At 39.6% G+C, this 22089-nt stretch overlaps 2 protein-coding genes across 5 annotated transcripts; both read right to left on the bottom strand.

Annotated features, from left to right (window-relative positions):
* Positions 1-1582: 1582 nt before the first annotated feature.
* LOC131335202 (omega-hydroxypalmitate O-feruloyl transferase-like) lies at positions 1583-5711 on the bottom strand. Of its 4 annotated transcripts, none has more exons than XM_058370462.1 (3): positions 5574-5711; positions 3368-3840; positions 1583-2757 (listed from the first exon to the last, which is right to left on the bottom strand). In XM_058370462.1, exons 2-3 carry the CDS (start codon positions 3806-3808, stop codon positions 1900-1902), a joined length of 1299 nt encoding a protein of 432 aa, XP_058226445.1. In that variant the 5' UTR covers positions 3809-3840; positions 5574-5711; the 3' UTR covers positions 1583-1899. The 4 variants fall into 4 exon arrangements, with proteins under 4 accessions (XP_058226445.1, XP_058226447.1, XP_058226444.1 ...); XM_058370464.1 differs by lacking the exon at positions 5574-5711 and adding an exon at positions 4522-5138; XM_058370461.1 differs by lacking the exon at positions 5574-5711 and adding an exon at positions 4244-4485.
* On the bottom strand, positions 5659-13684 carry LOC131335201 (DEK domain-containing chromatin-associated protein 1-like). The gene is made up of 11 exons (XM_058370460.1): positions 12902-13684; positions 12776-12809; positions 10677-10756; positions 10420-10479; positions 10096-10209; positions 9930-10010; positions 9720-9788; positions 6755-7313; positions 6398-6495; positions 6271-6301; positions 5659-6187 (listed from the first exon to the last, which is right to left on the bottom strand). Exons 1-11 carry the CDS (start codon positions 13271-13273, stop codon positions 6030-6032), a joined length of 1656 nt encoding a protein of 551 aa, XP_058226443.1. The 5' UTR covers positions 13274-13684; the 3' UTR covers positions 5659-6029.
* Positions 13685-22089: the final 8405 nt, after the last annotated feature.

Genomic DNA, 22089 nt, shown 5'->3' with positions numbered 1-22089 from the left:
TTGGAGGAGCTGATTTGATCGAAAAAGGTCAAATTTATGGATAACTATTTGTTTTTACAACTAGAAAGGACCTTTTTTGTCAGAAATGACAAATTTATTATTTTTGGGTCAAAAATAAGAATTAAGAGTTTTCATTGGTTATTCTACTATTAAAGAAGGTGAATTCGTTAATAAAGTAACCTTTGGGCTTTGGCTAATTAATCCATCGCTTGACAGTTGGTGGTGGTGTCGGTGAAATGAACTTTGAAACCACAGAGGGTTCATTGTTATTTCTTTTACATGAGGGGTACTTGCTATTAAGGCAAACCTCAAGGAGTGTCAGTAAAATTTACCCTTTCTTTTCGGGTGTCAAATTGATTCTGGAACATATGATTCAGCAGGTATCAACTCCATTTCCAGTTGACTTCAATTACAAACATCAACTTAAAAGGTTCATTCAGCCGACAATGCTTAGAATCAGCTACAGTGGTCGAGTAGCGCCCGTGAACCAGTACGTAGCGAAAACTAGTCGATACATGTGCAATTTTTCAGTCTTACCAGTATAGCAGGGTTTAGTAGTATCAGACGGCGAAAATATTGGTATCGGCCAATACGCTCCTTCTGGGTCGCTATTTAAAACCTTGGCTTATGGAGCAGTCCTTATTCAGAATGACCAAAATGAGAGGAACCAGATAGATACAATCTTTCATTTTTTGTTTCAGTTGTTCAATTTTGACAGGTTTAGGGTTATGTAACTTATGTTTATGCTTAGCTTCCCCAATGGATATATGCATAAGCCAGAGGTCAAGCAATCACTGATTCAGATTTGCCCGAAAAAATAAGTTCTGGGGTGATGATCTTTTTTGTTTTAAATCAAGGGTAATGATCATCTCAATTTAGAAGGATTGGGAAAATTAATGTGGCAACTATTTCTGGTAAAATAGGATAAAAATGCAGGCTTTATCTGGTATTCTTCTACTCCTGTAACTTGAGAATTTCAGACTGGATATCCCAGTTTGTTTCTGTGTTCTACAAGCCTTCAATGGGTGGAACAAGATTGATCTAAGAGTTACTGGCTGTGGACTCATCGTGAGGTTTTATGAGAAGGAAAATGCTTCGGACATAAATGTGTACATAGTCATACGACGTCTGTTGGATTTATGAGTGTGTAATAAGTGTGAAGTGAAATAAAGATAAAGTTCTAGTCACAGTTGTGAAGAATAAAAAAGCTTGCCCGTCATCTGTAAAATAATTGTAGTTGCTAAAGTAAAGTAAGAGGTCTATAAAGTAAAGTAAGTGGTCTACCAACTCATTGTAAGGAATCTATGTATCCATCGGTTAGGTCCGAACACATATGTGTCCGCATTTGTGTCCGAACATCTGTGTCCTTAGCAGTACTCATACGAGAAAGCAAGACCACACTAGAAGTTTTCTCATGGGGTTCACTAATCAGTAAATCACAAGTATTAAGCATATATTCATTGGATACAAATTAGGAAGAACTCCTCTTGACTTTGAGGCTGTTTTTGGATCTCAGATTTGTGTTGGATCTTTTGCTTCTTTTTTTCTTACCAACCCCTCCACATATTCAAGACCCAGAAGCTAAACAATGCTTGTAATGTTCAGGTATTGATCAATTCCATAAACCAAAATATAAAACCTTCAAATACATCCAAATAAAATAAACAATGAAAATTACAAACAGGAGACATAGATTTCAAGCTCTTCTACCCTTATGTTCCTGACAGAGCCATCCACCCTCACAATTAAATGGAATTGCTCTAAACATACTGTTTTCCCCTCCTCTGTTGGAATCTTCAGGCATGAAGTACCCTTTTAAGGTCTCAATAAAATAGACTGAAAAGAAACAAATAACACAATGATTGTAACAATAATTTTGTGAACCAAATTTTGCTGCTTCTAGATCTCCACAAGCTGTTCAAAGATTTCCATAGCCGGAGCTGGCAATCCGAGAAGCACGTTGACACTTTTCCTCTCTTTCCCATGAGACAGAAACAGAATCACCTCCTTTTCAGGCAAGGCCACGGGACCCGATAAGATAGGCTCCCCCCACCCGAAATCCGTAGTGTGAAAAGATAATCTAGACCAAGTAGTGATCAGAAGGGTTGCAGCCAGAGAAGGCCTAGCCCTTGTTGCCTCAAAATAGTCTATAGCTGATCTCATATAACCGTCGGTAACTAACTGAATCGCCTCTTGGACTAGTTTTACGGCGAAAGACAGAGGGTTCTCAACTAACTCCCCTGCAGCACAGACAGAATTGGTTAAAACAATTCCATTGCCAAAATACCCTTGTGGGATTGGGGGGTCAAATCTAGCTCGCCCATCGACAGCAAATAGGAGCTTCGTCTGTTGATCCGGCTTCATTTTCAAAGCCTTGCTTCTGGCTCTCCATACAAATCCAGAAAGGGCTTCAAATGAAGTGCACTTAGTTAGTGCCCCGTCTTTCATTGCTTTGGCCTTGAGTTGTTCGAGCTTGTCAGGGTCAAAACAGAAGGTTCTGTAAAGCATTTCTTCTTTGTAGAGATCAGAAGTGTATGATATGTCATCGATCTCAGCGAATTCTTGGTGAGGGAATTCGATCTTTGGTGGGTTTCGGGCTTTGAGAATGGTTCTGTCTTGAAATGGAGGGACCTTGAGAGGTAGGCCTCTGGCGGTTTCGCCCCACGAGTTCACAAATTCCATGGCACCAAGCCCATCAAACATGCAGTGGTTCATGCATAGCCCAAGAACAAAGCCTCCACATTTGAACTTAGTCACCTGGAAAATAGATTTACCAAATTATTACTATCGACGTTGTCAGTACTAAGTTGTTAAGGCAATTAGAAAAATAGTCGATTTGTCCATTTTGTTTTCTTTTCCATATCTGTATCCACTCCTACTTACTTCCCTGCAAAGACCAGTTAAATTTGATCATCCAGGCACAACTTGCATATTTTTATTAGTTTCCCAATGAAAATTGCTGTCAAGATACTCAAGACTAATCCTGGAAACACTAGAAATTTAGAACCATGCTCAAAATCAAACCATTTTTTTTATGCCGTCGACTAATCCTGTTTGGAAGCCTATCAAAAAAAAAAAAAACTAATCCTGTTTGGAATTTTTTTATTTTTTTTTCCCATTTTCATCTTCCGGATACACTCAGAGCTTGTTTTGGGATGTTTTTGGGTGCCTTGTTTTGGAACCAACCCATTCTCCAGAAAACATCAAAATATGTTTCCGAATTCTCAAAAACTATTTCTGCAAAAAACTGGCTACTGGTAGTGTCTTACTTACAGTTCATTGAAAAGTTTTCTGCAAAAGTGTTTTTGAAAATAGCAACCAGATAGATATTGAATTGGCTGTCAAAACATTCAAGTAATAGACAAACCTGAGCCACCAGAGGAGGTATTTCAAGTATATTTTTGGCACCAGGAATGTCATAAACCAGCTTCCCAAGGGTCACAGGATCAGGCTTTGTGTTATCCCCTATCTCTTCCATTGTACAATTTGCTTCTGCCTCAACAAAAACAGCACCTTCCGCAGTGCAATCCACTATCAACTTCCCCTCGGGACTAATCGTCAACCGTCCAGCAAGAGGGTAATAGTGGACTAGAACTTTCGACAAAGCGTCCTTGATCACTTCCACCGCTTTCTCATTGCCTTGCTCCTCTGATTTAAAGCAGTAAATAGTGCGAACTATCACCGCTATGTTCTGGTCAAGGTTGGAGAGGAAGTAAAGGCCCTTTTTGGTCTCCACTGCCGGAGGAACTAGAGTTGGCACTCCTTGCTTTACGGTAAGCTCAAACTTTGTATGACCTCCATTCTCCATTGGAAGGAATTAACTCCTTTAAGTTCCCTAGCCTGTGTAAAAAAAAAAAGGGAAAAAAAAATTGAGTGAATTGGGAGAGTAAGTGAAATGTAGGAGAGAAAATGACTATCAATATCAGTATGTGTTTGGTGCATGCAGAAATGTAGGAGAGTAATTCTAATAGGTGTCTTTCATAGCAACAACACTCTTTGTTTTCGTGTTGTATTTACTATCAGAGCAAAAAATGTTTTCCAAGATTGGAAAACACTTTCTTGGTGTTTTCATGAAATGGGTTTTTTTCCAAATGAAATATTCTGTAAAACGCGTACCGAAATCAGTCGAATAAATGTGTTTTCATCAAGAAAAAAAAAAAAGAAGTATTTGAAAACTGATTCTGAAACAGAAACCAAAACAGAGGATATTTGGAGAATTAATAGTAATTCAAATCAAACACACCTGCGATTCAGAAGTGTTCAATTACTGTTGGGTGGGGCTTGGGAGTTATGCTCAGAAATAGGCTATTTTCAGGCAAAAGGCATTGAAGAAGTTATATAGGAGTAGCTTGGATTTAAAGATTGACAATTACTCAGTTTTGGTTAACAAAAGATTGTCATGAAAGTGACAGGCACTGATACTTCGTTGGAGCTAATTTAATATACAGAGCAGTTTGAGAGAGAGAGAGAGAGAGAGAGAGAGAGAGAGAGAGAGTTTTTTCTTGGAGTCTTGGTTTGTACAAGGTTTTTTGGAGGATGCTGCTGTTGTGTCATGTAGATGGCGGTTGGCTACTTGCCACCGTACCAAAACTCTACCAGCCGGTACAGCCCAGAGGGTTTAGAGCAGCTGGTGATGATTGAGAGGACTGTGGGGGGTTATTAGGTAGGGTTGGCATCCAAATTTCGCTTACTTGATCAACTTGATTATGCAATTTTAAAACACTAACTTTTCCAATTCCCATGACTTTTTATGAGGATGCCCTAATCTCCCCTCTTAAGATTATGATCATATTCTCGGATATAAACTGGTTACACTTTTACAAAACACAGTAGCTTTCACCACTCTTTTGGTTTGTCCGTACTTGGATTCATGCATTATCTTTATCTATGGTAGGTGTATAGACCTAAATCTCACTTAATTAGCCACTAATCATGCAATTAATCTTTTGGAAGTTTGGCCAAAACCATGAAAAATCTGATCCTCCAGAAAAGTTTTTAAAAACAGCACAATGATCTAGCAGTAGAGGTTTTCACAGTTAAAAACAATCTTGACAGGTACACCATTGAGGGCAGGCACAAGGACCTAACCTAATTCAGCTATATCATATTTATTAGTCGAACCGAACACGAATAACTTGATCCGTTACCCAATTGGCTTAGTTTCTGACAACTCTTAACAAATACTCCTATGTTAGTTACATTAATTGAACCAGCTAGCTTTTTTTTCCCACAAATAGAAACCAGCTAGCTGGCTGTAGAATCTTTCTTCATGGCCTGGTCAAAATCAGTTACCACTATCCACATGCTGAAAGAGCCCAATTCCACCACATCAAGCATTTTCTATTTTCCCCAGGAGGTTCAACAATCATCCGGATAGAGGCACATGGGAGTGAGAAAAAACTATTTCAAGATACCCCAATTTGTTGAGCTAGCTCACTCAACAAACATGAAGTACTTGAGGGTTTACATAATGGTAAAGTCCTTTCCCCTGTTTGACAAAATTACAAATTCCAAACAACCAAATTTCAAATGAAGGGCGGGGGAGCTTTATATGAAGTAGAAGAGTTAAAAACCTCACAGAACGCCACTAACACAGGTTCACGAGCATTGCAGCTACATTCACAGGGTAGAAATCAACCTACTTTACGGCATCAGAACTTCAGGTGAAAAAAGTCACGATTCATTTCACTCGGTGCACATATGAAATCTACAAGGTTACAGCAAGAAACAACTCAATACAAGCTCCGAAAACTTTCAAGGAGTTGCGAGAGAAAAATTAGCCAACTAAGTACAACTACAAGGAACTTGTAATAGAATGGAAAAGAACTTCTGGGGAGGAAAAATAACAAATAAGAACCTAAGGGTTAATGTCTATGGTACAGACAAACCTATCTGGAGGCATTCATTTTTTAGGTTAAGAACTAAAAGGGCCTCTATTCGCTGATGAAACCTTTGTACACAGACTAACTACCACAATAAGTGAATTTGCATTACTCATCTGCACTACAAGGGTCAAATGAGCTCCGATGCTAAGCATCATCGTCACCATCCTCATCTTTCTCAGCATCATCTCCACTTTCGGCTTCCTCTCCTTCATCTTCGTCGTCAGACATGTTATTTATGACATCTGTAATAATTGCCTTCACCTCTGCTTTTCTGTGCATGAGATCCACATCAAAGTGGGTGCCTGGTATAACAATTTCCAACAATTACAAGTTACTACCACAAGGACTATTTATCAAATTTACTGTACGAATAAGTGAGCATTACCAAGTTCCCTCAAAATATCAGATAGAGTAGCCTGCATTATGAGAAGCACAAAATTTGTGTAAGAGTGACGTAAGTGTGAAGTTCAACCATTTCAACAGTCAAAGGCCAGAAAGAAGGCGCTACTTACAGTATTGAAGTCCACTTTCTTCAGAATATCGACCACTACAGCATGCATCTCTTCTTTGGTGGGTTCTGGCTTAACCTTCTTGCTAGCTTTTCCTTTTCCTACCCAAATAGGGATTCAGGCCAATTGTTCCAGAAATATGCAAAATAATGGCATAATTTTGTGCAAGGAAAAACATATCTAAATGCATTAGTAAGAAAAATTCAAATAAGGGAGACAAGAGGCTGAAAAACGATGGGCTTCTATACACTGTCCACAATGAAGGGCTCCAAAAACACAAGCCCGTATAAGAACTTATTGCAAAGGACATTATCTAAACTCAGGCATTAGTGGCGTCAAAGAACGAAGAAAGCTATGCACCTTGATCTTTAGCTGATACATTTGAAGTAGACTTTCTAGACTGTTTCTTGTTTGTTCCTTTCTCCTTAGCAGCAGCGCTTTGGTCCTTCTCACTGTCTTTTTCAACCTTCTGCTTCTTACTTGCAGAGACCTTGGTCTTAGGTGTTGACCCAGAAGCTCCATCAGCACTACTAGCGCCCTTCTTTGAATTTGAGACCGATGATTTCTTGGGTGATTTTTTAGGGGTTTTTACAGATTTTGCAGGGGTAACCTTTGCGACAGATTTAGATTTCTCACTAGCTTTGGAACCAGAATCCTTCATGTTCTTTTTGGAGGATTTTTTTTCAACTGGCGCCTGCTCCATTGGCTCATCTGCATCTGCATCTGCATCTTCTTCTTCAGACTTGCTCCCCACCTGATCACTCTCTTCCTTCAGAACTGAGTCATCCTCCTCCTCCTCATCTTCATCTTGAGATTCACTTTTTGCGTCTGAAGCCTCAACTTTATCATCAACTTCATCTTCCTCAGTTTTCGAAGTCCGTTTGCGCTTCTCACCAGCTTGAGTGGTTTTCTTCTGCTTCTATAGGTTAAAAAATAACAATTTAACAAAATCAACTGCAAAAACATACCAACACTCAGACAATAAGGTAGAGATGGACAACATAAAAATCAGAAGAGATCCCAACTAACGAAAACACTGCTATACTTAGGGCAGACTTCCAAGAAAAAATTCAGCCAACTTTGTTCTGAACACACTGTAAGGGGTTAACATGATAGCTCCAGAACCACTCCAAGTATTTTTGCTCTCTGAGATGCTTAAAAGCGAGCATTTTATGAATGCAGAAATTATCTTTCTGCCTTATAGGCCACACATACAGCGAAAGACAACATTATCTCGCGATTAAAACAACACAAAAAAAAAAAATTTCAACATTTGTCTAGCATACAAACCCACCAATTTACCTCCATATTATGTTTCAGATGTCCTATTTCTTTTAATCCTTGTGGTGGTACCAAAAACCAACATATTTTAATCTTAACATCAATGAAACAATTCAAGGTCTTCAACAGAAGACTTTGCCTCTAAACAAAACATAGAATCCTCAACGAAGGCCAGAGCTTCAGCAGGTGCAACATGATTATTAGTATTGTCCTTACATTGCAAATAATGTCATACTTAGAAATACAAAAAAAATAATAATTTGATATGCCAAAAAAAATAAAAATTATTCTCCATTGGACCATCCAGAGAAAGCAGAACGTATGAATCAAGAAGAAAACAATCAGTATAACATTCATAAAAGAAGTGGAAGAAGAGTTCACAATTAGCACTACTTACAATCAGGTTGCTGCGGCAGCAGAACATGAAGGAATGAGTAGAATGACATAAAAATGAAGCATCAATGTGAGCTAGATGGAACAGGGAATCTTTCCTTCGAGAACAAAAGCTACCAGGAGAATTCCTAAGAAGCAGTTTTACAACCACCATAGATTGTGTGAACAGTAGTCGGTTGTGATGCTTATTCCATAGTCCATTAAAACTGTTGGAGTTTGTCCTATATAGGTTAAGTATCCTCCAAAACTAGTTTATGAGCCTGGGAGGCCTCTCCACTCCTTGCCAATTGGTTTGGAGTTGGATGCTTTAACATGGTAACAAAGCTAGGGTTTCAGAGAATTTGTCCCCCCTTGTTAATGACATAAGTGCATTGTTATTTGTTGTGATCCAAGTGTTATGGATCGTTTGTTTCCCTCTCCACGTGCGAGTCAGGGGTGCGAGGGAGTGTTGGAGTTTGTCCCACATCGGTTAAGTATCTCCTCCAAAACTAATATATGAGCCTGGGCAGCCTCTCCACTCCTTGCCATTGGTTTGGAGTTGGATGCTTCAACAAAAACTATGAAAATGAGATTCGTATGAAAAGAATCAAGAGGACTTGGTCACAAGAGTTTCAGTTAGTTTTTTGGATAAATAGCAATGTTGTTTTCCTTTTGCTGATAGGAGGATCATAGCTGTGTTTGTTCATAGCAATCCACTGAGTGTCAACCTAATGAAGAACCTATTTCCACCCTGTTATCAGCAAACTGTAAACCAAAATTAACGTCAGGCCGAGACTGGTGCTAGGATAGAACTCTATACACACCTCAGCCAACACTTGGAAGCCAATTTACAAGAAATAGTCATGGTCAAAGGAAGACTCTGTCAAAGATCCAAAATGGCTTAAACAAACCAAAGACCACAGGAGAATATACATCAGTCAAAGACGTAGAGTATCTAAAAAGGACTAATCAACTTGGCAAACAAGGTAATATCGCCATCGACAAATATGAGGCACAACACTGTGATAGAAGACAACAAAAGGTAAAGACGGACAAGAGCCTTAAAGCCTGAAAAGATATTTAATAATTCAACATGCTAGATTTTTGAACAAGTGAAAACCCCAACAAATGCATGAAATTGTGTACTGAAATCGCCGTGTCAATGCATAAAATGTGTCGGTGCTTCAGTATTACAAAGTGATCCCATGTAACCAGTCAAATGTTCATCTAATAACATGATATGTTCCACAAACTAGTCAGTGCTTAATTGACATCTGGACCTTACACGAACAGGAAATAAAAGCAAGATAGTTGTGACATCTCATAAACTGATGGGCCCTATGATTGAAACCTTGATTTGGTTATTACTAATGGACACTGTTCAGTCATGTTAAGAAGGGAACAACCGAACAACCAACTCACCATTCGAGCATCTCCCGACTAGAAATGAATCTAAACAAGTCTCAGAATGTCAAGAAAAACATAGACCCTTGAATCACTGAAAGGAAACTGGGATTCTCAAAACAATAGCAGTATGTCATTTTACCTTGTCCTTGGCAGTGTCATACAAAACGTGATGCAAATGCAATTGTAATAGCTAAAAGGAATCATTTATCTGCATTCCTACGACCAGTTAAGACAATTTTGGGTTACGACACTGAACAAAACTAACCTTTGCTGGAACTTCTTCAGATGCCTCTCCAGAACTTGCGGTAGCCTTCCCCTTTCGCTTTCTGACTTTCTGGAATCGAAATGTAAACAACTTAAGTAATAACCCTCGCCTGTGCAACTATATGGACAAGTTACGCAAGAGCATAGTGGAATTGTCCCCTCCAGTAAACTACGCTATCAAATTGCAAAAAACAAAATAAATCGTTTCAACCTGTTCCTTGTCAGAAAGCAAAGTATCCGTCGTAGGATGTGGAGATTCCAAAAATTCCAACAGCTTCGCTGAAAGTTCTTCCTGAAAGTACAATTCAGAGATAAAATAAGTGACCCGTTAAATATCCTGTGTAAAGAAAAGGAACTGATCAGTCACGAACACGTACCTTCCTCACAGCAGCCTTATTATGAACTTGAATATCAAAGACATAACAGAAATCCACCAATTTCTCCTTAACACATTTGTCAAGCTTCTCCTTAATTTTAGCCCTCTGTTTTTCCTAGTGAACGTATGGAGAAAAGATAAACAAACGGTTTGGGACTAATATTGACATTGTAGACATCATTACATAACAAAGACGGTATCCAATTTTTATTGCTGTTGAGAGAAGAAAGCATGGGGTCAAAAAAATTTGAAAAGACAACAGGTGATGAATAAAAATCAGATTAATTACCAAACAAAATAACATCAAAAGGGTTGGATAAAATACCTCATTTTCAACCCACACATAACCAGAAAACTGCCCTATATTCTTCTTCAGACTGTGTGCCTGCCAGGAAAAAAATTACACAAATTCAATATCTTTCAAGATAGCCAAGGCCAAATTCAATTTTCAAGACAACATGCGAAACAAAAGACGGACACAATTTGTAGGAACTGTGAAGAGAGAACATTGTCAAATGACTCAAACCAACCAAGTGAAAGCAGAAGACTGGAAGTATGAAAAGCACCAAGAAAAAAGGTCACCTTCGATTTCTTTCCATAAAGAATAGTGTGAAGTATCTGCAGGTTGTCATCAGGTTTTCTCTTCGACAGTTTGAAAGCAACTAAAGAAAGATTACAATATCAGACAGTTTAAGATAAAAGTAGAGTTAAAACAAAGTTGAACAAAAAGCAAATAAAATCATATACAAACTATACTTGGGGAAAAACTAAAATTAAGGTCAAATTACACCTCCGTCCACATAACTCTTGTGAATAACAAAGCTTTAAAGAACTCCTTCAGCAAGGACATCAAAGAATAAAAACAAACATACAAAATAATTGCCTCAACGGTTCCTTGGTCAAATGTAACTCGTGGAACATATCGAGTTGAAGTACCTTTGTTGATGAACAATTATTTTTATATTATGCTTACAAAATGCATACTCCAACTGAACTTTTTGACAGAAGTCCCAAGCAACATACTGCACCAAAACTAGGACCTGGACCTTGTGTGTCACCCATTGGATATGGATGGAAGAGGCAACTCAAGTCTCGAACAAACTGGTAGAATAATCATGCCTACTTTATGTCCTATATAACATCATCTACTTCATCAAAACTAGAACCACAGATAGCACGGTTTGGAATATTTTCCAAGTCACAATAAACAACAGGTATAACAAGTATACAACAAGAAAATACAACTTATTCAACTAAGAAAAAGCAAGGACGTCAAGTAAAATAATGCCCTGTTTCGGTATTAATTTCATCCTTTATTAATTGTTGTTAGATTCACATTAAACCTATTGGATTGGCCATTCGTCTAGACGAAAGGAGTCTAAAAAGTAAAAAATTACGACCAAAAAAAAAAAGAAAATGTCATTTTTGTCTTTAGTGTTGTCTCATATGAACGTTTTCCAACTCCGGTCCACATTTTTATATTTTTCTTATTCCTCTATTCGAGATAAATGATTAATCCCAAAAATTAAAACAAAAAGCTAAACAAACTGATGGGAAACATAAATAATACCAACAAAATACCAGATTAAAAAATTAGGAAGAACAGATCCCAACATTCCCAGGTCCATTTAGCACCACATATGTCGCCATATGTCAATAACAATGGTGAGTTGTAAAATTAAACGATACCGTATTCAATCAATTTTTTAGGACCAATAAATTTTCAAAAATGAGGGGGCTACAATTTGATGCACGAATTCATTAGATTCGGTTGCATCTTTGAAGTTCGGGGCAAAAACCATCATTACTTGACCAATACATAAGTAATATCAAAGAAACAAAAGCTAAATTATCAAACTATAATTGAAAAAAACATCAACGCACATGTGAAGAACATGGGTAGTTATGCCCTGTCACATTGATGACGCAAATAGCTGTATTTCCGGTACATTTATCAGAAGACAGCATATTAGTACAGTTGGGAATGCTTGTTGCAAAATAGACATCGAAGCTCATTATACCAAAATATAGAGGCACACAATGTTACACTATCAACACTAGGGCAACTTCTCAATGTTCTCTAAGAAGGGGCCAGACACTGAGACGATAGGACAGGCCAGACCGTTCATACAATGCAATTGCAGACTTAGTGCACAACATGATTGTCAAAACGAATTTTGTATTGTAAACTTCCAATCACCCATGGATTTCTATGCAATTTATGGAACCATGAATCTTCTGCTTGTAAACAGAAACAATAGCTCCTTAGCAAAATGACATTAGATTGAACTTGAGCAGATTGATGAAACGAAACAACACCTCATATCTAGATTTAACCACTCATATAACAGAAAATCAAGAAACAGCAAACCTAATACTCCTATATGACAAATGGATTCTATACTACATGTCTATGATCCATTGCATCTTGAATTCTTCATTAAGGGAGCGTTTCCAATAAACTAAATGGATTAAAGCTCATGCTTTAATGGATTTCTAGGCAAGTCATTCTCTTTACAAACCTCAACTAAAATAACATTAAGCGGAAACTTGGCTATTGTCATTAGTCTGTAGTCCAATAATGTAGCAGATAGGCACCCTAAGTCCATGCTTAGCACTTGTACTAAACATATTTTCCAACCCAATACTAGTAATGTTCTCATTGTAATGAACAAACATACCATTCGGAATATCCTTGAGTTGCGTGCCTCGACCCTGCACAAAAACAAAACCAGAAACAGAAAATCACAATGACACGCAAAAAAGATCGAATCATTAGCAAATAAACACTATTTCGCCGCCGATACCTTTGCAATCGTGAATCCCTTGATCACACTCCTCCCGGGCGACGGCTCCGAGTACCGTTCCACCGTCTTCCTCTCCCTCGTCGGCCTCTCGCTGGCCGGCTCGCCCCTCTTCTTCTTCTCCTCCTTCGAACCTCTCTTCCTCGCCGCGGCGCTCCCCTTCCGGCTTCTCTTCCCCTTCTTGCTCTCCTCCTCCGCTTCCCCTTTACTCCCTCCGTCTTTCTCCTCGCCTTCCTCCTCCTCCTTCCCCGCCGCTTCCGCGTCCCCTCCCGCTTCCCTCTCTTCCTCCTCTTTCCTCTCCTCCTCCTTCACTTCTTCGTCTTTCGCTTCGACCACGTCCTCTTGTTTCTTCTCGTCTAGGGTTTCGGACGCCATCGGGAACGGAGCTTCAAGAACGGGGAGTGTAGATACAGGTGCGTGTACGTATGCGTGGAGCGAGAGAGAAGGGCGAGTAAAACCCTAGGGATCGATGAGTGGGGGGGTTTGGGGCGAGAGATCTGGAGTGAGAATTTGGGGGGGAAATAGGGTCAAAGGGCGGGATGGGGAGATTCGGCGGGTGGGGGTTCAAAATTTCGTGCGGAAATTATTAGCGGGATTTGGTGCTCTGGTCTGGATCTCCTCCTCGGTAACCTAAATTGCGTTCGCGGAAATTTGGGTTGAATTGTTGTTTAGGCTCACTCGTGGCAAGAAATAAACTGCCTTCTTCTGCCTGCCTGGATTGGCCCTAGACCATGCCGTTACAATTGCCTTGGACACTAGCAACGAATTAGCGAAAAGAGTAGTATTCTTTTGTGGTGTTGTGGCCGTATTAATCCAAAATAGGTCTTTGGGCCGGTTCAGTTGCACTGAAAATATGAGATATGATGAAAAAATTAATTTTTTCTATAGTTTTTTGTGTGTTCAGTTATCAAAAAAATAGGATTCACCATAGTTATTGATACCGTTCCGTACCGGCCGGTACGTACCGTTTTGGCGAAGAACCGGTACCCTAACCCCCAATTCCGTTCCGGTCCCAATACCGGTCCTTACCGGTCGGTACCGGACTTTTCGGGAAATACCGACCGGTATCGGGATACCGGAAATTCTGGCCGAAATTTTGCAACGTTTTTTTTTTTTTTTTTTACGTTAATCTGGTCCCAAAAAAAAAAAAACGTTTCAGGAGGATTTTTTTTCCTGGGTTATCTCTCCAAAAAAATAATTTTAGCAAAATGTGGGCTACCATAGTACGTGCGCGAGGCTCAGATCCCGGATTTGCACCCCCCTGTGCGCAAATAACTCGTGACGCGCACCCGGTTAATTGGTTTCCGAATCAATTTTACAAATTGCCTTCGGCCACGGCACATTTTTCCGAGCGCGCGAGACCAGATCCCGGATTTGCACCCCCCTGTGCGCGGAATAACTCGTGACGCGCACCCGGTTAATTGGTTTCCGAATCAATTTTTACAAATTGCCTTCGGCCATGGCACATTTTTCCGAGCGCGCGAGACCTCTCATTAGGTCCTCATTCACAAGTTTACTAGTGTGCAAAGTCATTTAAAGTGGAAATGAGTTTTGTAATTAAGCAATGTGGGACTAGAGGTATTTTATGATGAATTGTATGGTATGAGATATTTTTTTGAATTATAATTATATATAATTATTATATATATTGTAGTTGCGGTAAATTCGAAACGGTACCCGGTACCGGTACGTACCGTACCAGTGGGAAAACCGGTACCCTATCCGAAACGGTATTCAGAACTATGGGATTCACAGCTTCAATTTTTCATTGAGAAAAAACTTTCTATATCTTGCCAAAATGAAGGAATTATTGTTTCCCTGATATATATGTCAAGAAAACACACGGAAAAATAAAATTTCTTTTCTTTTACTTCATCCCACTTCTCTTTTTCTGCAAACCAAATTTTCACACAACATTTTCGACAACTAAACGAAGCCTGTGTGAACTACTTAGGGTTAATAAGCCACCTATTATGGTTCTTGTTAAAGAAATTGAGATGGGACTTCTAGGGTTGATGGTATCTTCTAGAATTGGTTTACCAAGTACTCGGAACAAGCAAATCGGGCACGGAGCAAGAAAGATAGATAGGTGCTTAGACATAAATAAAATTTTGTCCATCCTGCACAACTTATCCTGTGCATCTTATCTCGTCCTGGCTTCTTATCTAATAGCCACTTTCCTTGTCTTTGTAAATCACAAACTTCCCCATTTGTTCTAAGAAATTCATCCATATTAGGCAATGGGCAGGTCGCGTCCATGGTAGATGTCTAATAATCCTCAGGGAGGAACTTCTCCATTTTTGTTGCCTCTTTCATCCACAATAAGGAAGCATGGATCCTCAATACACATTTGACATTCATGGGGGATGACACATTGGAGGATTTTTGGGGTTGTTACGACACTAACGAAGAATAGGAAAACACAAACCCAGAAGCAATCAGACAAATGACACAATCATTTGCATGATTTTGACTAAACAAACAAAAAAAATAAAGTTGGAGAGATTGTAATTAAACCCACCTAGATAAGCTTATCATGGGGTGCAATGGGGTTCGATAAGACCTCCCAAATAAGCAGTCCGAATGCAGACGGGGCAAATCAAACACCAAACGAGAGTGGACACGTATTATCTTATCCCCTAATGCTTTTATCTCCCTTTTATTTTTTCACCCTCAAAAATAGGCCGTAAATGAAGGTGGATTCATAATTAATTTGAGCATTACTATTACTTAATTACCTCCTTCTGACAACAATTCAAAGGAGGGCATGTATACAAATTGGGGTCAATTTGGTTAGGATTATTACATCTCACTATAGAGTCTGAAATTCGAATCTTTTCATCTGCATGTCAGTGTTATTCCTCTTGCAATTGTGGGATTACTTCTCCACTTAATGGAGCTAGTAGTTCGATTGGGCTTATGGTGATGGTTGACTTGTTTCTAGTTTGACATAATTTTGATACTTATATTCTCTTACTACTTTTTTTTTTTTTTTTGAAATGTCAAGTGTATTCATAAAAACTCAAGTCAAGTCTTTACAAAGGATGGAAATGAGATTGGGCGGAATACAACCCGACTGAAATAAAAATTTTCCGATCAAAACATTTAGAAGCTATCCAGTGCGCAACTTTGTTTTGGTCCCTACGACACCACGCAAGCGTCCATTGTCTCGCCTTGGCCCATTCTTTGATATCCTTCACCACAGCTTCAATCTCCCAAGGGCATTGTGATTTACCATCAGTCAAGCAAGAAATAAGAATTTTGCAGTCAGATTCAAAGATCGCCTTCTGATAGTTCTCTTCCATTGCCATCTTACAAGCAATCCTTAAGGCCCAAGCTTCAATGGATAGAGCTGATGAGACTGTAGTTCTCCCACATCGCCACATTTGAGCCGATCCACCACTATCTCTAGCAATAATGCCAAAGACAGCTAAGCTGCGGGAGGATTTGAAAGCTCCGTCACTATTGAACTTTATATCCGATGGAGGAGGTGGTGACCACCTCTCCAATCGGTTTGGCCTAGAAAGACCCCTTTCTCTCTGTTGACATACCCCTTGTAAATAATCTATATTAGCTTTTCTCGCTTGTTCAATGACTTCTTGTGGAACTGGCTTCCGACTATTGAATACGAAATTATTCCTCGCCTTCCAAATGGCCCAACAAATTTGGAAAAGTTCCCCCACAACCTCTTTACTTGTTTCTTTTGCTAGGCACCCACAGAGAATATCTTCCATCCATTTATCCACTACTCGAATCTCCTTATACAAGATCCAATAGGCTTTCCCACTCCCAAACCAGACTGCTTTACTCCACGGGCAATGAAAAAGGAGGTGTTCAATTGATTCACCTGCACTGTCACAGATTTGGCATATTGGATTGGGACTGCACCTTCTTCGGAAAAGATTTTCTTTACAGGCCACCCAATTCCTGACCACTTTCCACATAAACATACGCACTTTAGGGGCAGTTGGAATCGACCATAATTTGTTCCACATTCGGGCTGAAGGGGTGAACGAACATGATGGGAGAGTTGGGTTAACTTTCATCAGATTCATTCTTCTTTGAGCATAGCCCGACTTGACAGTGTACTCTCCTGATTTTGTATGGCACCAAATGAAACGGTCTGGGGAATTTGAGTAACTTAATGGGATTTTACAAACAGCTTGTACTTCTGCCTCAGGGATGCACTCCTGTAGCTTCACTCTATTCCATTCCTTTGTTAACGGATCAATAAAATCAGCCACCTTTAACGATTCTTTAAGACGATTATCCAGCATAGAAACCTTTGCCCGACAATCCCAGGGACCCACTGATCATCCCAGAATTGAATTGATTCTCCATTCATCACATTCCATTGAGACCCCTCCTTGATCAGTTCTCTTCCTTCTAGTAAACTGCACCATACCCATGAAGGGGTGGATCCCCTCTCTGCCTCCAAACATGATTTACTAGGAAAGTAAAGCCCCTTTAGCACCCTAGTCCAAAGAGAATTCTGATTCGTATTCAGTCTCCAAAATTGCTTAGCCAGTAATGCAACATTAAAGGATTCAAAATCTTTAAAGCCCAAGCCTCCCATACTTTTCTGTAACGTCAATTTATTCCATGCCCCCCACTGCATCTTTCGTCCCCTACTACTTTTTCCCCACCAGAAATTACTGAGGGTCGAATCCAAACAAGTGCATATAAACTTTGGAACTTTAAAGCACATGAAAGTGTACATCGGAATAGGCTGTGCAACAGACTTTATAAGCACCTCTTTCCCAGCATGATTCAACTGTGCATTCCCCCAACCTTGAGCTTTCTTCATGATTCTATCCCTTAGATATACCAAAGATGCCTTTTTAGACTTCCCCCAGCCAATAGGCAGACCTAAGTACTTAGCATCCCCCTCCATTTCCTCCATCCCCAGAATAGACTTTAGATTGTTTTTCAGATCATTCTTTGTGTTCGAAGAGAAAAATACGCTAGATTTCTGGGCATTGAGTGATAAACCAGATGCATCGCTGAAAGCTGAGATGAGCTCCATGAAATTCACGCAGGACTGAGGAGTAGCTTCTAGGAAAACTAGAGAATCATCTGCGAAGAGGAGATGGGACACAATGGGACACCTTCTTTTCATTTTGACACCACCAATAGACTTATTCATCACTGCCTTATTCATCAAAACTGAGAACACGTTAGCCACCATTAAAAACAAGCAGGGGGAGAGGGGGTCTCCCTGACGTAAACCCTTTTATGGCATAACTTCACATACTTGGCCTCCATTAACAACTATGGAATATTTAACAGTGCATACACATTGTTTAGCCCAGGATATCCATTTTCCATCAAATCCCATCTTTTCCATGACACAGAACAAAAAATCCCAACATACTCTGTCATACGCTTTATTCAGATCCAACTTTACTGCCATTGAAGCTTTTGAACCTACTTTTTTGTGCTTAAGGAAGTGAAACACCTCGTGAGCAACAATAATATTATCCTGAACTTGACGTCCTGGAATGAAAGCAGATTGTTGCTCCGTAATAATACCATTCATAAAGGGCTGCAGTCTATTAGTCAACACTTTGGAGATAATTTTGTAGATGAAACGGCACAAACTAATAGGACGGAGATGATTCATACCTTCAGGATTAGAAACTTTAGGGATTAGTGTCACGTTGGTTTGGTTCACCTCCTTAAGCATCCTGCCCTCCTGGAAGAAATTCTGGACTGCTTGAATCACATCATCACCCACTATATCCCAGTAGGTTTGATAGAATAACCCTGGAAATCCATCTGACCCCGGTGCCTTCAATGCCCCCATTTGAAAAGCTGCAATCTTGATTTCTTCTCAAGAAATTTGTTTCACCAGGCTCGCATTGCATTCCGGAGAGATAACATTGTCAATCAAACTGATGATATCGTCAAAATTCCTCGTTGGGGGGCCCTTATATAACTCCTTAAAGTGACCCCTAATAATACCAGATATTTCTTTTGGCTCATTCCTCCATGTTCCCTCTTTGTCTTTCAACCTCATAATTTGGTTCCATTGTCTCCGCTGGATGGTAGAGAGATGGAAAAAAACGAGAATTTTTATCCCCCATCTGCAGCCACTTGATTCTAGACCTTTGGTGCCAATACATGGCATCTTTCTGCCATAGGTCTTCCAACTGATTTATAAGATGTTTTTCCATTGCCACTGTATCAGGATTGAAACCACTCTCAAGCTGTTTCTGGACTTCGATCAGCTTATCTTTTATAGCAGCAATCCTTAGTCTCAAAACCCCAAATTTCTTTCGATTCCACTCCTTAAGTCCCTCTTTGCATCTCTTAAGTTTCTTACACACCAACGACATCAACTCTTCCTCATACCCTTGATTCCAGGCCCCAGAAATGACCCCTTTACATTCCTCTTCAGTCACCCAAAAGGATTCAAACCTGAAAGGCTTACCTACCTTATTAAGAGGAACACAGGTATTCAAGATCAGAGGATTATGATCTGATCCTATATTTGCTTCCACAAAAACCATTGCTTGGTCATGAATCTCATGCCATGTAGCATTCGCGAAGGCTGATAAGCACCCGACAATGGCATTAATGGTGCGCTAGTTGGCTATTTTTAATTGTCTCTGCCATTAATTAAGTTGTTTTAGCTGCTTTTACTTGCAAGGTTTTCCAGTTTTGTTTTGTAGGAATTTACCAAATAGTAAGGTATTAAGGCTTAAAGCGTATCCAAGACTTCTCAAGACCCGACGGCTCACAAACTGGCAAAGCAGAGCAAGAGACTAAGGGTTGGGCTGAAATCAATCGGTATCGGTACCATTCAATAGTTTCAATCGGTACCGAGCTCTTCAAAAATAGCCCCTAATTGGTTTGGTATCGTTACCAAGAAATAGTTTCCATCGGTACCGATTGGCTCAGTGGCGACTCCCTATTTGATTCGGTATTGATACCATGTATTCTATCCTATCGGTACCGAGGTCCTATCTCAGCAAGTTGAGGGCTTCGCGATCGATACCGAGGGCTTACGAGGGTAATTTTGGAGCATCTCCTGAAGAATATGTGAGGAGCGTACGAAGGGTAGTAGGAGAGATAGATTTTTGATTATGTCATTGTAGATCTAGATCTAGATTTGTTTTTGCTTTTGAATGTTCTTCAATTTCTAGCTTGAATCTTTATTTTCTGTCTTCATTAATTGGTTTTTGATATTGTCTTCTTTATTAAAATTGTAGTGAATCTTCTGATCTATCGTTTAAGCCAATTTTCTTCTAGTGTTGCTTTTCAATTATGCTTAATAAATTTTTGTTTGCTCTTATCTCTCTAGATATGTGTGAGTAGTAGCGAGGGTTGGGTCATGGGATGATTAGCTTCTCATGGCTCGGGCGAAAATTGCATTTTGCACCCAATAAAGCTTTAATCTTTGATTTGAAAATTGATGTGGGGTTTGGGTTTGTTTGTCAAATCACCGAGATGTTAACCTCTTTGATCATGTGTAGGTGGGAGCATCGCCTATGCTTAAAGCTCTGTCGCTCGAGGTATTTGCCAAATGAATTCTAAAGCTAGCTTGGTTCTCAAATCATTTTATCTTCCGATTTGAGAACTTTAATCAAGTATCTTAAATTGTGTAATTGGGTGAAGAGTGTGATTTAGCTCGAGTCTTGAGTGTTAATAATTCCTGGACTTAGCCTATCTTTTCTCTAGTTAATTAGTTTTTAATTTAGCCTTTTATTTACACCGTTTAAAGTAAAACAAAGTTGGCTGTCTAAAGGCCGAAAGCCCGAGCTTACTTGCACCTACAAATCCGACAAAGCCATATAATTATTCCCTAGGGTACGATTCCGGTCTTCCGGATTATTATGCTTCAACAGACGTATTAGGTCCTACGCTTGGGGCGTTATTTCATAATATCGGAGAAAACGAAGCAAAGGCCATGTCAATCCGTTCCATAATGAAATTCTCTGCGCTTCTATTATTTCTCCAAGTAAATTTCGGACCTTTAAACTCCAAATCAACCAGCCCATATTCATTTATCATCTCATGGAAGGATGCAAGAGAATTCTGACTCGGCACCATACCTCCCAATTTGTCTTCCACTCGCAAAACTTGATTGAAGTCACCCATACACAACCAAGGGAGCCTTTCAAACCGAGCGATATTCATGAGATTTTCCCACACCAGAGATCTCCCAGACCTCGTCGGACATCCATAGACGAAAGTAGCTGCCCAACAAGACGGGATTGAGTTGTTTGTGACCATCACATGCATGAAGTTCTTATTAGCTAGCTCCACATCTAGCTCCAACTCTTTATTCCACCAGAGAGCCAAACCCCCAGATAGACCCTCAGGTTCTACATAACTACTGCTATCAAACCTTAAACTATGGCGGATGGTCTCGAGCTTGACCTTATTATTTTTTGTCTCCATCAAGAAGACGATGGAAGGGCAATTTTTACGAACTATATCACCTAAAGCCTGGCTTGTCAAGGCACGCCCAAGACCTTGACAGTTCCAGGTTAGGACTAGCATTGGGAGTAGGATAAACTACAAAAATCACCACCAAAGAAGGATAAACTACAAAAAAGGAGGATAAACTACAAAAATCACCACTAAAGTTTCTACAATAGTAGTAGGATAAACTACAAAAAACACCACTAAAGTTTATACAAGTTATAGATTACGCCTTTATAATTGAGAAATTGCAAATGATTCCTGGTCGCATAACAAATTACTACCTAGCTATGTTGTAGCCGCACGAAAATTTAATGAAATTTGCTTGACATCATCAAAACCTAATTATAATGGATCGCGCTATCCTTTTTGTAGCTTGTGAAAGTTTTTTGCAGAGGCGTGAAAATAGTCCCTTTTCACATGTTACAAAATAGGACATTCACAAGCTACATAAAAAACAAATTGATCGTATGTTTAGGATTTCACGATGTCAAAAAAAATTATGTCGAATTTCGTAATGGGTACATCGCGACGAATTGGGGGATGGTATTGTGTGCAACACCATGCTGCGCATCTCTCAACCATCAGATCGTTCATCCGACGGCTCAGATCTCATCTCGACAATGAACGACTCTCAATCATTAGTTGCCGAGATGAGATCCGAGCCGTTAGTTGAATGCACGATTTGATGACTCGGAAGTGCATAGCACGGTGCTGTGCACTTGACTGCACAGCACCAACCCGAAGTTGTATTGCGACAA

Source organism: Rhododendron vialii, chromosome 8a, assembly GCF_030253575.1.
Source record: "Rhododendron vialii isolate Sample 1 chromosome 8a, ASM3025357v1".
Classification (NCBI taxonomy): domain Eukaryota; kingdom Viridiplantae; phylum Streptophyta; class Magnoliopsida; order Ericales; family Ericaceae; genus Rhododendron; species Rhododendron vialii.
This window is presented reverse-complemented; position numbering and strand designations above follow the sequence as displayed.